Here is a 15,888-nt window from a genome sequence, read left to right as displayed (position 1 = left end):
ACAGTTAACTCTTACAGTCTGGAATCTAACTAAGCAAGCCTATAATTAACTGTGTATGGCTATTGGTTAAAAATATTTGGAAGCAGTATGAGGTGATATTATTTTGCAACTAGTGCTCTCGCCAGTATCTGGCTTTATTAGTTTAGCACAAGAGGTGTTTTCTGATGAGTTGTCTGGAACAAGTAAGGCTGTTCGGTTTCTATCACACTGTGGAAAGTTTTCTCTTGACAGCTTAAGCATTTGTCAAAATGCTCTACCTGGGTGCTCCCGGTTCTTCATTATACAGTGCCAGCACCACTTCATTTGAACGCTTCGCTACCAGTGGGGAGAGTTAAATGGAAGATGAAGTTTAGTGGGAATGAGTCAACTCTGTACCATCCCTCACTCTGTGTACATTAGCTGTGACAAGGATGGATTTGAGTTGTGTCATTTCCTGTTTTCCCTACCTTTTTTTTTTTTCTTCTTGTTTTACCTCAGCAGTGAAGTATTACTCAGGCTGCATGAGATAGCCCAAAGCGATGGCATTGACATCCCTGACTAGCAGAGCAATGCTGTAACAGAACTTGAGTAACCCCTAAGACTTTAACCCGTTGTGTTCTCAACATGAGGAACATAAATAAATTTCAGTTCATCTGATCTAGGAGTACTTCCAATTACTGCTGAAATGGCATCCTAAAATATAAACCGTAGACAAAATTTATTTCTTATTGTTATTTTTTAAAGCACACCACCCTTCATCTTGATGCACTGACATTTAGAAGCACAGACTACAAGTGAAGATCACCACCCCAAAATCAAAGCTAAAACCAGATTAACTGGACACAGGATGCTAGAAGGATTATATTGACTATGAAGAGGTCTCAGTCTGCACACATCACTTGGTCAAGATTTAGCTGACTTCATTAGTCTCTGATCCATATACTGAGCTCACAGACTGAAGGAAGATTAGGGAAAATGGCATTTTTAATGGTGGATATTCATTATCTTTCAAATACATGATACAATAGTACACAGATCACAGGCCTGTTTCAGAAGCATTTTGGAATGATTTTTAATTTGTGACCAGAATGTAAGGAAAGTATATATGATATAAGAAGAAATGTTATGTTGATAACATGTCCAAATCCAGAAAAATTGCTGTCTCATTTTCTTTGGAAATCATCTTAGTGTCAATGAACGTCATGTTGTTTCTCCATTTTCAAAATGCCTTCATCATCACCTTTTATTCCCTTTTGGCATGAACAGATTGTCCAAAATCTTTTTGCAGATACGTACTATAGAAAACTTGTGTAGTGATAAGGAAGTGAACTAGATAATATAACTAACAACTCTGTCCATAATTCTCTAGCACCATCATCCCATTTTCCAGGCTATTTTAGCTTCATTATACAGGTAAACCAGACAAGAAGAGTCAGTATTTCACAAGCTATAATCCATCATACCCACAGTGTCAGTTTTGCTTGAACAGCAGCAAATAATGATCCTAGATCATTTTTCCCTCCATCTCACCATCTTGTTTCAGTCTGGGGTTAGGAATTCATACTTTCATTTATACAAATAGAAATTATTAATTCACATAGAATCACAGAATCTTTTAAGTTGGAAGGGGACCTTTAAAGATCATCTTGTCCAGCTTCCCTGCAGTGATCAGGGACACCCACAGTTCCATCAGGTGCTCAGAGCCCATCCAGCCTGACCTTGGGTGTCTCCCAGGACAGGGCATCCACCACCTCTGGGCAACCTGTGCCAGCCCCTCACTGCCCTTACTGTAGAAAACTTCTTCCTTATGTCCAATCTAAATACCCTCTCTTTTAGTCTGAAACCATTTCCCCTTGTCCTGTGTCATGGACCCCACTAAAGAGCCTGTCCCCTTCCTTCTTACAGCCCCTTTAGATATTGAAACATTGCTCTCAGGTCTCCCCAGATCCTGCTCTTCTCCAGGCTGAACAGCCCCAGTTGCTGAATGGCTCTAAGAAAATTCAACTATATTCCAATAGTGGTAGGTGAAAGCACATTAAAAGAAACCTTTTTTTTTTTCAGAACTATTTTTTCCATGCTCCTTTTTATGACTGATTTTTAAACTTCCTACATGATGACACTTACTTGGCACTACACTGATCCAGTCTAATCTTAGGTGATAATGGCTCTCCCAAGAGTTATTTTTTTAAATAGCAAGTAGTTTATCAAACACATTGACAGCTATGTTTTCAAATTATTTCCATTTTTTTTCTGTTAAAATACTTGTCTTGCTTTTAAATAGAAAAATCTATAGAAACAAAATACAAGTCAGACCAGTCTTGCAGATGGACGTACCAAAAAGGCATCACAGCCATAACACTCAGACACTCGAGATGATTTTCAAGTATGTTGTGTTTGTCACTAGCAACTCAGAAAAGAAAAAATCCTACACCAAGAACCCCCAGTCTCACAACCTCTCTGCCAACAGTACAGTAGGAACAGTACTTTGAATCCATTTCCTGGTATAAAGCTTTATCTAAGCATTAGTTTGGTAATTCATAGTTGAGAAAAACTTTTCTAAAAGGACTTCCTGCTAACAGAAGGAAAGGTGGGGAAGAAGGTTTTGTATTTGGTGTTACACAGAAAACTTTGTCACCAACCATATCCCTTAAGATCATGTGAAACTCAGCCTGAAGCTCATGGTTCCAGCTCATGAATTAATGGTTTCGTTTTACATTTTGATGACCAGAGAGAGAGAAGGGAGCAGGTACTTTCTCTCTGGGGAAAACAGGAATGTGTTCATGAGAGACGTAAAAAGGCAAGGAATCCCACAGACTACCAGCTTGTAGCTGTTATCAGATATGATGCAAATGGAAGGGGTGAGGGAGAATACCTGGCAGGAGACCTGCTCTGAGGAGGGACTGCCTGACGTGGCAGTATGGGTTTCTTTGTGTATCATTCCTTTCAAGTCCATATCAGATTTTGTTGAGCTATTAACATCAGGTGTTGCCACATCGCACACACTATCTCCACAAGCAGTATCTTGATGAAGATAAATAAAAACTGAAGAACCTTATTTGACTTTCAGGGACCATGATTAGATTTGCAGAGCCGTCAGAGAAAAATACCGAGGAATGAGCAAGCAAGATACAGACTTTGAGCTGCATACATGGAATCCACTTTTCTAGTTACTTTTGCAAAGCTGAGAGGTTTTGGCAGAAGCTTATCATAGGAACAGCTAGAATGGGATATAAGGTTTTCTCCTGGAAGAACCCCTCACTGGCAGAAAGCCGAAGTATCATGACACCTTGTTTTATTTCGCAGAGTTGTCCCTACAGTTTGAAGAAAGGCAAGGGCCATGCCTTGTGGTTAAATCTGAGAAGAGCATTTTTATATAGTATCAGAATCTGTCTCATTATATCTCAGGTGCCCTTCCTATCCTACGTCCAACTGTTTGTCAAAAGTAACAATTCTGAAGGTGTACTGTAAGAATTGTTTTCTACTGCTGTTTGGTTTTTGGTCTCAGAAGTGGTGATAAACAGATCAAATGCGTGGCAAGTCCTGAAAGTTAACAGAGCTAAAATAAAAATACATAGGAGAAAATTTTTTTGCTTCATTCCTCTCAGCTTTTACTGGTGCCCTCAGACTTCAGTGTTCATTTGCTATTCTGTGCAGCATCAGTCATTGAATGAAGGGTACTAGGTCTTCTGTCCTCCAATTTAAGTGATGCAACTTACCAAGGGAAAGAAAAGAAAATCTCATTCAGCTTGCGCATGCTGACACCGGTACTTGAGCGGTGTGACCATACTGAATGAGTAACATCTATATTTTTTCTTTACTCATTTAATATATTGTGGAAATAGAAGCTGTGTTTAGAAAATAATTGCTGCATGTGGTCAGCTTCTTTATAATGCCAAAGTAAAGGGCAACTAATGTTTCAGGGGAGAAAGAATCAAAATAATTATCAAACTCTATACGGAAAGGTAAGGAACCTCCTGCTTTGTGGGAGTGCACAAAAGGTTACATTTAAGAGAGAACAAAATTTATGAACTCTTCGTGTTAAAAGGAATTATGAGTTAGAATTTGGAAGAAGTGTTTCTGAACTTTAAAATGTTGAAGGTAAATGATTGTACTGGGTAAAAGCTGGGATGTTTCTAGCATTCTGTCATTTATCAGCATTCTCTTGGCTGTCTTCGTAATTAGTCCTCAGACAAAGTTTGGGTGATTTTCTTTGGACAGATATTTCTAGGAAAATGTAATGGTGATTTGACTGGGGTGTATGATTGGTCAAGTTATATGCTGGTTTCCTGGCCTTTTTTTATTAGAAACAGAAAAAAATTGTATAATGAGAAAAAAGGTTTAAGCTACCAATGATAGGAACATTTCGGAATAGTCAGTATAACATGCTGACTTCAATTTCAGACATTATTTTACACAGATTTTCTAATGAAAAATTATGAGGAAAAGCCATCATTTGACTGTACTGATTAAGGTCTTGATGATACAATCAACTGAAATATGAAAGACTGTCTGGAATGAGTCACTTTTAGTATGGGACACAGTCAATTCCAGACTCATTCACAGTTAGTTTGCCATAAGATATGCAAAAAACGTTTTGTTTCTACAGAACACATTTTACAACAGCTCTATTAATATCACTACTGGACATCCACTCGTGGTAAATAATCTCTTCTGTTCACGTATGTTCTTGCCAACTTTAGATTTCCATGTTGGTACTTCTAAAATACACTGTTTCTCACACTTTTTAAAGGTTTTGCAGGGTTTGTCTTTGGCAGCATTTCTCCTTTTATGTTCTCTCACGTTCATTTTTGTTTTCAAGTCAAAAGGCACTAAATACTATTTTTATTTTCTTCAAATTTCAGAGCTCTGGTGTTAAGACAGTCCTAACAAGTTAAATGGTAGCATCATTTTGAGATTACTGTCACACTTAAATGAAATTAGCAGCAGAGGAATTTCCTAGTAACTTTAATTAGATAGAGGTAGCCCCTTTTCAGCCTGCATATGCATTCTTTGCCTCTTTCTTTGAGGGGAGCTTATGAACAGGAGGGGGACCAACTTTTATACAGTCTGATAGTGATAGGGCAAGGGGGAATGGCTTTAAACCGAAAGAGAAGAGATTTAGGTTAGATGTTCAGAGAAATTCTTTACTCAGAGTGGTGAGGCACTGGCACTGCTTCCCAAGAGCTGTGGGTGCCCCATTGCTGGAGATGCTTAGGGCCAGGTTGGATGAGGCCCTGGGCAGCCTGAGCTATTCTATGAATGCCTGTTCTTGCTTTAGTCCTTACTGTCAGCTGCATTAGATATCATTTGGTTCTCAAATAAGTTAATTTATTGACAGACTAAATAGCTTTATTATATTAGCTTAAAACATTATTCTACTCAATGAGTCCTTTTGCATAAGAAAAACAAGCAACTGTCTAACATCATTCCTAAAGTTTGAGGAGCTTTATAGTTACAGTTGCCTCTCTGAAGTTAACATAGATCATAAATCCTCATGTGCCATGAGTTGAAAGGGGCAGGTGTGCATCTCCCCAGTGGCCTCTCCAGCCTGCAGTGATGCTGCAACCACTCCCCAAGTCCTTCCATGTTCTTCTCCAGAGTGAAAAATTCACACAGTTTTGCCCATGGTTGTGTTTTCTCTGACCTATAGTAGAGATGCATCTGCAAGCACTTGTAGGAGACAGGTATTTCCTGATCCAGGTGATGCAATGTCAGATGAAATTAAGAGAGTTTACGGCCCTAGTGAGATAGAAATCAGTATCCACCATCTCTCTGTATGTGCTTCACACACAGACTGGAGTTGGAGTTATTTCTGATGCTACACTAAAGGGTCCCTGGCCTCTAGCACTATGGTATCGGTACCATGCTGTGAGGCAGGATTTAGTAGTGTCTGTGGGAAATCTTAGAGAAGAAGAATGCCCTGCAGGTGTGATGGCTGAATATATTTCATGCTTTAAGTCAGGACAGCTTTAGCAATGAGTGCTTTAGTATTCTGGTCAAGTGTTCTGCTTTAGCATTACCTGTCCACATGGGAGGGGGCATGTGGTGCTCCAGGCTGCCCTGGAAGATGCATTTCGGAAGTCATCTGTGCTTCAGTGTTGGACACCTGGGAACGTACAGAGCACTGACTGGCTCAGTGATGAGCCAGAAGGGATGCTGAGCTCAGAAAACTAATTGCAGGAGGGTAACCAGCTTTCTGGCCATGTCAGCCACGCAACCGCCTCTACGTTTGCTGAGCTCCACGCACCCAATCTCCTGTAGTTCCTGCTGCTCCAAGGGCTCTCCAGGGCTGCAGCTTGCCACCCTCACCTGACACACCCTACACATTTTCTACAAAACTAAAGGCAAAGAAAAAACATGTTATGTTCCTTATGGCAGTGCCCAAAGGTACTATATCTGAAGATAACATCAACAGAGAGAGCCAGCGCAAGTTCTCTTCACACAAACTATTTCCCAGAGGCTAATGGCAAAGGAGAGAGAGAGAGAGAAACAAGTACTGACAGTTTACTATAGGAACTCAAAGAAAAAGTGGACAAAGCTAAAAGAACTCCAGCTCTTTGTTAGCTTCTAATCCAGTTTAGAGCACTCACTGGTGCATGCATTTACTTTCCATGGCTGACGGAGCTGGATATCATCAGTTTGTAAGAAACAGAGGAACTAGATTTCAAATTTTTCACCCTTTAAGCCTCATACACTTCAGGAAAATCAGTCTGTAACATACATAAAGTCTTAATCTAATGTGAAAAGTATGAGCTGCTGGCTGAAGCCTTTGAAGGAGCAAATCCTATTTTCAAAAGGTTCGGTGTTTCCTGTTTTTAACACAGATCAAGTGCTGAAGTGAAGGGGTAGAGTGCTTCTTTTGGCTCATGGAAACCGGGGGAAGGCCTCTTGTCCCTACCCAAAGAGTATTCTCAAAAAAAAGAGTCCAAGTACCAAATATCACAGTACAATGAAATTATCAAATCACCATTACCAGCTTTTGCTGAGGACAGATGGTTTAAACTACATGTAGCCTGTTTTCTAAATGCTATAAAAGTCAGTTAATCTCCAGCTGAATTTGCAAAACGCTGCACTGAAAGAAACTGCAAGGAGGATGTATGTACAAGAACAAAACCAACAAAAGGGTTTGTGAGTGGGAGGCAGAGTCTGGGCTAGAAGAGGCAGAGATGGAAAGGAAAGTTTGATGGCATAGTGCAGTGGGCCCAAATTAGGCAGTTGTATTTGAGGCCTCAGAAACGCAACCCCAATAGGTGCCAACAGAAATGGGAGAGTTAGCTAGAACATCTTAGAAAGTATTATGTAAAAAAACCCACAAAAGCCGTCAAAACTCTTTCCCATCTGCCTGTTCCCCTGCCCACACCTCCAAATGTTTTTGTTACCTAAAAAGGGCCCATAGTACTTGAGCTCAACTAGTATTGGTCAAACTTCTCATCTTCAGGTGAAGCGAGACCGTTTTATTCTAACTGCTTGTGCTCAGCCTGAGATGAGGCCAGAAATCCAGTGGCTGGTTGGGGATGGCATTCTGTCACCTGGAGCAGAAGGCCAGCACGTGACACCAGCCTACTTCTGGACCACTCCAGCCACTTGCTCAGCTCTTTCCAGAGGCACTGCTCATTCTCTCAGAGATCACTGTCTGTAAGTGGGGTGGTAATGAAATAAACCAAAAGGCAACAGAGGCTATTTACACTTCAGGGAAAAAAGCCCTACCTGGAGAGATGACATTAGGCCATGATGTGGTTTGTATTAATGTTTCAAGTCAATTTTGCGGGTTTGAATGTTAGAAATATTTTGTTGCAAGTTTGAACATCCGACCAGATATAAGGCCAGACACTTGAACACAAGCAGTGATTGAATTAGGACCCAGAAATGTATCCCTGGCTAGTTTCAAATTAAAAAAGGAGAGCTTTTAAAAAGGTACAAATGAGACTAAAAGAATTTATGTTATTTTTCCGGTTACTGTGCTATAACTCCTTTCCCGTCTCCTAATCTATCTTCTAAGCATACTACCTTATGAATGAGTGAGCAATAAAAGAAGTATGCAGTGGCTGAGAGAGAAACTCAAGATAACAAGATAATGCAAAACGTAAGCCAAAGTTTGAGCAGAACTGCACGTTAAGATGTAGATGTGAATATAAAACTTTCTCGCATCTGAGTTTTACGGGCAGTCATTGGGTGGATGGTTTGCCTGGAAATTTAATGTTAAAACAGTAGCACATACTGTGACATTATACAGGCTAAATTCACAGCCATCAAAATCGTAGATCTATACATTCTAGGGGGTTTATTTCTGTACTGACACATCATTGGATGGACTAAAATAAAACCAAAGCCATTTTAATGCCTTTGAAATCTTGTTTTTCATTGAAAAGGGGCAGAGGAAGAACAGTGAATTGACAGAACAGGTACATACTAACCTAAGGTTAGGTAATAGCAATTACTGTGCTTCAGTGACATGGGAACAGCCACGAATAATAAGCTAGTAGAAGGCAGCTGGTGTCTGCATGGTAAGTTTTCCTATGTCCAAAACTAAAAGTGGGGGATTACAGCAAAAGGTTAATTCAGATTTCCATGTCACTGACCTCCCTCCTGCCTTCCAGGCTGCCCAGGTTTGGGGCTGCACAGATCTACTGAGGATTCTCGGGAAAAATTATGTAGCCACACCCTGAACACAGATAATCCCCCACTGGGCTTCCCACTGCTGGTATCTGCCTGGCTAGGCAGAATGTAATCAGAATTGTTCTGTTCGCTTCGCAAGCCAGCACCAGTGCAAAATTAATTGCTTGAATGGTTCTCTCAATTAGTACGTTTTCTAACATTAACATAGTATAGCTGTGAAGTGAGGGCAGTTATTAGGCTCAGGACAAACAGCAGGGTGTAAGTTGGTCTCCAGTTTTAGTTGGCTGTGACTGAGGTTGGTAAGCAAACAGCAGGAGAGAGAAGATACAGAGATGAAGTTTCAGGGAATATGAAGGATGAAGGGAACGTGAAGCTTGTTACTGTCAAAAGGGAAGTAGTGACAACTTGGTCTTAAGCACAAGACCCAGCATGGAAGAGAACATGAGACAGGGTGGAGCAAGCCATGATGTTGACATTTTGAGAAGCTTTTACAGTATTATGGAGGTAGATTTTTTAACAAGAATCGATGATAAGACCTGAAAGGAATTCCTTCTCTTTACTCTTACTCCTCATGCTTTAAGACAAAGCCAGTTTTCTTGCAGAGCAGCCTGGGCATTTTTTATGCTCCATTATCCATATGAGAGGAGGTAAAATGCTCTAAAGCTTCCAAGAAGAACTGGAAAGACTGTGTTATACTGTATACATAAGGCAAAGGCAAACTTAAGGCTATGGTATACTGAAAGATTTCCAAATTGGAGCACTAACTTGCAACATTTCAAGCAGGTGATGCCTGTAGGAGTGACTGCTCAACACTGCTGATTAATGTGACACCACCAGAAGGATCAGCATTGATTGAGTTTATCTGCTTGTTCACATCTTGCTCCAGCTTATGCCATTTTCAGGTCAAAGAACCAAAATGTACTTTGTTTTGGAATCTCTATTTGCAAAAATCATGGTCACATATCTATTGCTGAATTTTAAAGGAATTCTGCATTTAGTATTTTGTGTAAAGTTGCTAGTGTAAAGGTGGGATTTTCTGCTAGTTCCTTACATTGCTGCCATATGCCAGAAATTGGAAAGCAGACAAATCTGAAGCACTGTACAACTCTGTGGCAAATCAAGGAGAACAAAAGCTATGGTTAATGAGGATCTTAATTTACCCTTGGCCCATAGGCTGTGAAATTAGGCAGTCACCTTCCCTGCTTAACCCAAATTGCAAGCGGGAATTGGCTCTGCAGATAGAGCTCAGATGACACCTGCAACAGCATCGCCAGGAAAGCAGAACCCATAGCTTTGGTGGGAACTCAGCCTATGTCTGCTGACAGCTTATGCTGGAGAGCAAAACCCTCCACACGCATCAGATAACCCCAGTTTTGTTTTTTCGTTTCGATTTTTAAAAGTGTCTAGTTGTTATTAATGCATCGTTCTTTGTTCTTCCAAATCCAGATTCTGGAGGAAAACATGAAGTTAGAGTGCAAATGCCATGGAGTCTCGGGATCCTGTACCACTAAAACATGCTGGACAACTCTGCCGAAATTCCGGGAGCTGGGCTACATCCTTAAGGACAAATACAACGAAGCAGTTCAAGTCGAACCAGTGAGGGCAAGTCGCAACAAGCGTCCAACCTTCCTCAAAATAAAGAAGCCACTTTCATATCGCAAACCCATGGATACAGATTTAGTGTACATAGAAAAATCTCCCAATTATTGTGAAGAAGACCCCGTCACTGGCAGCGTGGGAACGCAGGGGAGGATGTGCAACAAGACGGCCCAGCAGTCCAATGGCTGCGACCTGATGTGCTGCGGTCGAGGTTACAACACGCACCAGTACTCGAGAGTGTGGCAGTGCAACTGCAAATTTCATTGGTGCTGCTATGTTAAATGTAACACATGCAGTGAAAGAACAGAAGTATATACCTGTAAGTGAGTCCGTGGCTGGACAGGCTGACTGTGTCCCCGGCCATGAGTACATTTGCACATGCGCTCAACAAACCTACACAAGACTGTAGCAAAGACCTGCTCTCCCAGAAGAAATGCTGATGAATGGATCCCTATCTTTTCTGCTCACGTTTCATTGCATACATGGATACATATTTCAAACTCTTAACAAAGTCAGCCAAGACACAACGAATAAAGCCCCAAACTCTTCTAAGCCTCCTGCCACATGAAACAGAGATCGTTTGAGTTTATCTGCACACTAAAGCAAAAAATCAATGACTGCCTTGTGAAAAGACACCAGAGAAAATTCTCTGACCACGGCAATGAACTCTTGGTTTGGAAAAAAAGATGATCAAAAACTTGTGTGTACAAGGAGCAGGGAGGGTGGGGGACAAATCCTCAGACACGGGCTTTGCACAGGAGGCGATGGACAGTGCCCCACTGAGACTTGCCCATGTGAGTGTGTGGATGATACAGATGTAGGCTTCTACACTTGTGAAAAGCTTCTGCTGGTCTTGCCCATCTTTCCACCTCATCACATTTGCTACAGCGAGTAGAACTGTTGAAATTTTCTGTAGACACTGCTTTATCTGCCTTTTGTGTGTGTGTGTGTGTGCTGCAGATTTAGCACAGGGATTTGGGACACTTGGGACATAATAATAGCAATATTTAACAATTTATTCAGATAAAACTAATATTAATTTATTTAATTAAAAAGAACTCTACCGCCATTTTTGAACTATTCTGCAATTAAAGTAGATAGCTTGCTTTCTTTGTGGAATAATTTTCTAGAAACAGCAAGGTAAAACTGGAGCTGTATATATGATTCTTTCCTAGGATATTTCTAATAGTTGGACTTGCAGGATGTGTTCTACCGTACTAGATGTTTAAATACAAAAGTTGGCATCTTTATATATATATATGTACATACACAAACACACTGAATTTTTTCTTTTTTTTTTTTTTTTTTTTTTCCCTGTTTGCTGCTAGTTGTCTGGAACAAAAGTCTAGTGGTAAGGGTTGCAAATCTTACCAGTTTTTTTTTTTTCTTCAATTAAAGAAAGAAACATTAATAAAATCCTGTTTGAAATAATGTCTAAAAATAAGAAACTCCAGACAAACTTCCATCTTTTGGAAAATCAACCATAGGATAAGAGAGTATATTTTGTAAGAGACTATTTTTATATAAATATTTTATTTATACTACGTCTGCTTGTTCAACCTGTACTTTTTCTCAAAACAGGCATACAATTTGTAATTCTTAGGCTATGTAACAGAGGAAGGCTAATTAGTTTGTGGACACAACAGCAGCAAGCTGGATACATTCAGCTGCAATTGGTGGATGTGTCAGAAAGCAGAATGAACTTTCTCTCCGGATGTGTGTACAAACTGGCTCTTGTCCTGCAGCTCAATCTGCAGAATATGCAAAACAAGAACATGGTATGTAGCATCAATTTTGTCACATGGCTTGAATTCATGATTGGTATTAACTGGATGCTCACTTATCCCATTCAGGAAAAAAAATCCGAATTAGCTTCCCACATGCATCAGTCATTAAACTGTGGCGTTACGACTAGCAAATGTGCTGTGTGTGCTGTCGGTTAAACCTCTATATTGTGTTACTGTCAAATTTGATTTTAATCAATGGAAGACTGTAGACTGTGACTGTAAAAACTAGTGTGATACACATCGTCTGCTTCTCATAGATAGGATACAATGCTTACTTTTTGTCCAACTCTTTTTGGCACTTACTTTCCTCCAAAAGGCTGGAGCTCAAAACCCCAAAAAAACACCTAGGCAAATTTAAAGACTGCTCTCTTGTTTTTCAGAGCCCAGTTAAACCTTCTTCTATCCCCTTTATGGCATTTCCTTTCTCATCACTGCTCACTTCTCAGGATATTAGAGGAGCAAATATTTTTCTGTTTTTGGAAGCTTTCTGTTCCTCCTGATGGATTCTTTTGTGGCTGATAAAAATAATCCGATTTTAATTTTTTTTTTTTTCCATTGGATAAGAAACATAGCCCAGAATTACTGGTAATACTGATAATACAGGATCTCACACCTTTAATGAGGCATCAGTAAAGCAAACCAGTAGGCAGTATGCAGTGCATTCACCAATTCCTGTTAATAGCAGCAAGTGTGACAAGGAATAGGTGATACACATGTCTTGGCACCAATCCTCTTTCTGAGATATAATTAAGACTGCGATGGGGAAAACTGTCAGAAAACTTTCTGAGACAAAGTATCCAGTAGTACTAGAAGAGATGCTGCAGTTTGGGCAGGATAGCCTGACCTTTCAGAAGCTGTCTGAATGTGACATGGCTCTCTTTCAATCTCTCTTCTCACATATATTCATGTAAGAACAAAAGCCCAGGCAGTTTCCTTGCAATGCGTAGTTGGAATTAAATATGGTTTTTGCACACCTGCCACTCCATGTCATATAATTTTTCTGTAATTCAGACACCAGCATGAAATAGTTTGGTAAAATGATCAACATAACTTGCATTCAAACTTATGACTTGTCAGTATAAAACTATATAAAAGCATTTTTTTCATGGAACTTTCATGCTTTTAGTTCTGAATTCCATGCATCGAGAATTGACAAGGCATAAAATGTAAAGAAGTACATACAGCGTGGGTGTTAATTACAACGCTCCATTATGGTTAAGCTCAGATCTAATGTTTAACTTTGGAATCTCTTCCCCTTTGCTCGTATTTATTTTTTACATTAGCAGATATCGGATCATCATCACAAGTGTGTTTTCTTCATTGATTAGAGCTATTTTACAAGTTGTGTCTTTTGCAGCATGCTTTTCCATAGGAAAGCAACCTATAAGTCTCCCGCTTCCTGTATATTTCAGTATGCAGTGACGTGCAATGGACAGCTAGCAGACTAATTCTTGAAGGGCAAATGTCTTTAAGCAGTTTTACTCATATAATAAAGAAGTGAGAGCATAAATAAACGAATTAGGTACACACTAGCCCAATGGTTACAATACTGCTGGTGATCTGTGCATTACTTAGAGAAAATTTCAATGTGACCGATAACTGAGATATCAGTTTGCAAAGTATGAATTAAAGATCAAGGAAAATCAAATGCTGCATTCAACTAGAAAGTGTTTGAAAATTTCTGGCAGTGTCCCCTTTAGATAAAGGAAATCTGGCCATCAGAATCCACTGTGTCTGGAGTTAATTGGCCATTCTCTAAATGTGCTTGAATGACATAAAGAATAAACAGGAGAGGGAGAAAGATTTACGATTTTGTAGATATTCCTCCCCCCGACAACAGTTTGTTCTTTGTCCTCAGGGATAGAAGAGCTCTGTTTTGACTTGGTGAAGAAGCACACAATGGGATTGAAATGCACACAACTGCAGAACAATACAGCTCTCAAAAGAAAATACATCTTTTCATCTGCACTAACCCAGGGAAGTGCTGGATTGCCATCCACGTTAACAACCTAGCAGAGGTTTCTAAAGAAAGCATACATTCAAGACACAGGAAGAGTAAGAGGAGCAGAAAGAGTAAGAGAGCAAACACGACTGCAAGTTGGAAAGCTGTTATTTACAAAATATCACTTCCTTATTTGATACTAAAAACCTGACTCGTGAAAATGATGCTACTCCACACTGGGATTCTTATAAAGGTTTTAAGGATTATACCTCGGTGCCTTTTTAAAAGGACAGCTAACACGAATACAATTAACTTGAATACTTGAAGTACCCACCTAAAACTCCCATCGGTCAATTATTAAGATTTCTTTGCCATGTACGCACAAGCTTAATGGAGATATAACTTTCGACAGTGGTAATTAAATGAAAAACATCCTTAAAGTATACTCTTATGTGGCTTGTTTGGTTAAGTTATTGTAAGGGTACACAGTTACTTAGAAAAGGAAAATAATGGACATACATGATCTTACACAAAGCTCTTAATGAATTACCTTGCAGATTATAAAATTGTTTTTTACTGACCACACTTGAAAAGCAATTTGTTGAATACAGAATCACAGACTGCGGTCAGGTGCACGTAGTCAAGTGAAGATTCCTCATAAGTATTTCTGGCAGTGTTTTTATGTTTATCATTACTATAGGTATCAGGAGAGGTGCACTGTGAAAACGAAAATATTGACTCATACAGTCCCCTTGCTGGTAGCCCCAGGAAGCTCAACCGAACAAGCGCTCCAGCTCTCTTTGGCAGAACAGCAAATGCAGTGGTAGACGTGCATAGACAGGGGTGGCCCAAACTAACTGATACTGCTGCTTTCAGCCAGCAGGGTATCACCTGTCAGGGCGTTACTGTTTCCAAACTGTACCAAATTGAACCAAGTACAGGAATTTTATCACACAGCAGAACTGCAAACAATGAACGTCAGCTTCATTCCAAAACATTCTCCCTCAATTCATGGTTATCTTGGATAACTCTCACCATGAAAAGTGACGTAGTCTGCTAACCTAATTTATGTTTTTGCGGTCAAAATCATACCAAGAATTCCTCAAAGGCAGGTATTTTACTCTTGAACAAAAAATAAGGGAATTCTTCCTCTGGCAACAAACAATAACATATGATTAAGTCAAGATACGAAGAGATGTCCTTGGATCTAAAGGACTGAAGAGGGATAACAGAACTTTGTGATTCTCTTACCTTGTTCAGAGGAGATGCTGTAAAACCTTTAAGTTTGGTGCTCTGGAGTTTTAGAAAAGTGTGCTTTTTCCACTTTGTTGATACATACTCATGGATTCATTGGTGCCATAGTGCCATTAGCAACTAAGGGGGGCCAGAAACAAGTCCCAGAGAAATCCCAGTTTTAAGGGCAGCCCAACTATTGCTGCTCTCAGGTACATCTTTTCTTTCTGTCAGCTATGTCACTGTATCAAACTCTTGTTAGGAAAGATTTCTGCTCTGTAACTGGATTTGATATCTCTGGGACAAGTTGAGATTATATTTACATCATAGCTTATATACATATCTAAGGAAATGTTTCTAGGATTGCATGCACAAAACCAAGAATTAAGGTAAAGAGGATGACATCAATATTCTATCAGCACCTGTGATTATTAAGTCATAGCCAAATTCTCTTAACATGAAAATATAAACTTAATCTTTGTGTTTCCTCTGCTGGCTTGTATCCTTTCTCTATACCAAAAAATATGTTGTGTGTATCAGATCCACAGTTAGTTTTGTGGCTGTTGATATTTTCACCAGCATGCCTGCCTGCAGAGCATGTGTACTTTTTATTTTATTCTCTCCCAGCACTTGGAGTTTTAGCTCTCTATAGTGTTTATAAGCTCACTGATCCACCCCTAGTGCCTGATGGCTTGTGCATCATGACTTTCTGTCCATACGTGTGGATACAGC

The 15,888-nt window shown here is 39.8% G+C and overlaps 1 protein-coding gene across 3 annotated transcripts in view; it reads left to right on the top strand.

Moving 5' to 3' along the window:
* Positions 1-15,642, top strand: part of WNT7A (Wnt family member 7A) — a 38,380-nt gene extending 22,738 nt beyond the window's left edge. The window contains exons 4-5 of one of the 3 annotated variants that reach the window (XR_002442537.1): positions 10,042-10,988; positions 11,776-15,642. Coding sequence is in view for 1 of the 3 variants with exons in the window: in XM_021409641.1 (XP_021265316.1) it covers positions 10,042-10,521 (480 nt within the window). In the remaining 2 variants the exon portion in view is untranslated. Of the gene's footprint in view, positions 1-10,041 lie in introns of all 3 variants that reach the window. The other 2 variants (XR_002442536.1, XM_021409641.1) reach the window with 2 other exon arrangements.

Source organism: Numida meleagris, chromosome 11 (assembly GCF_002078875.1).
Source record: "Numida meleagris isolate 19003 breed g44 Domestic line chromosome 11, NumMel1.0, whole genome shotgun sequence".
NCBI classification, from domain to species: Eukaryota; Metazoa; Chordata; class Aves; order Galliformes; family Numididae; genus Numida; species Numida meleagris.
Note: the sequence above shows the minus strand (reverse complement) of the source record. Positions and strands in the feature narration are given on the sequence as shown.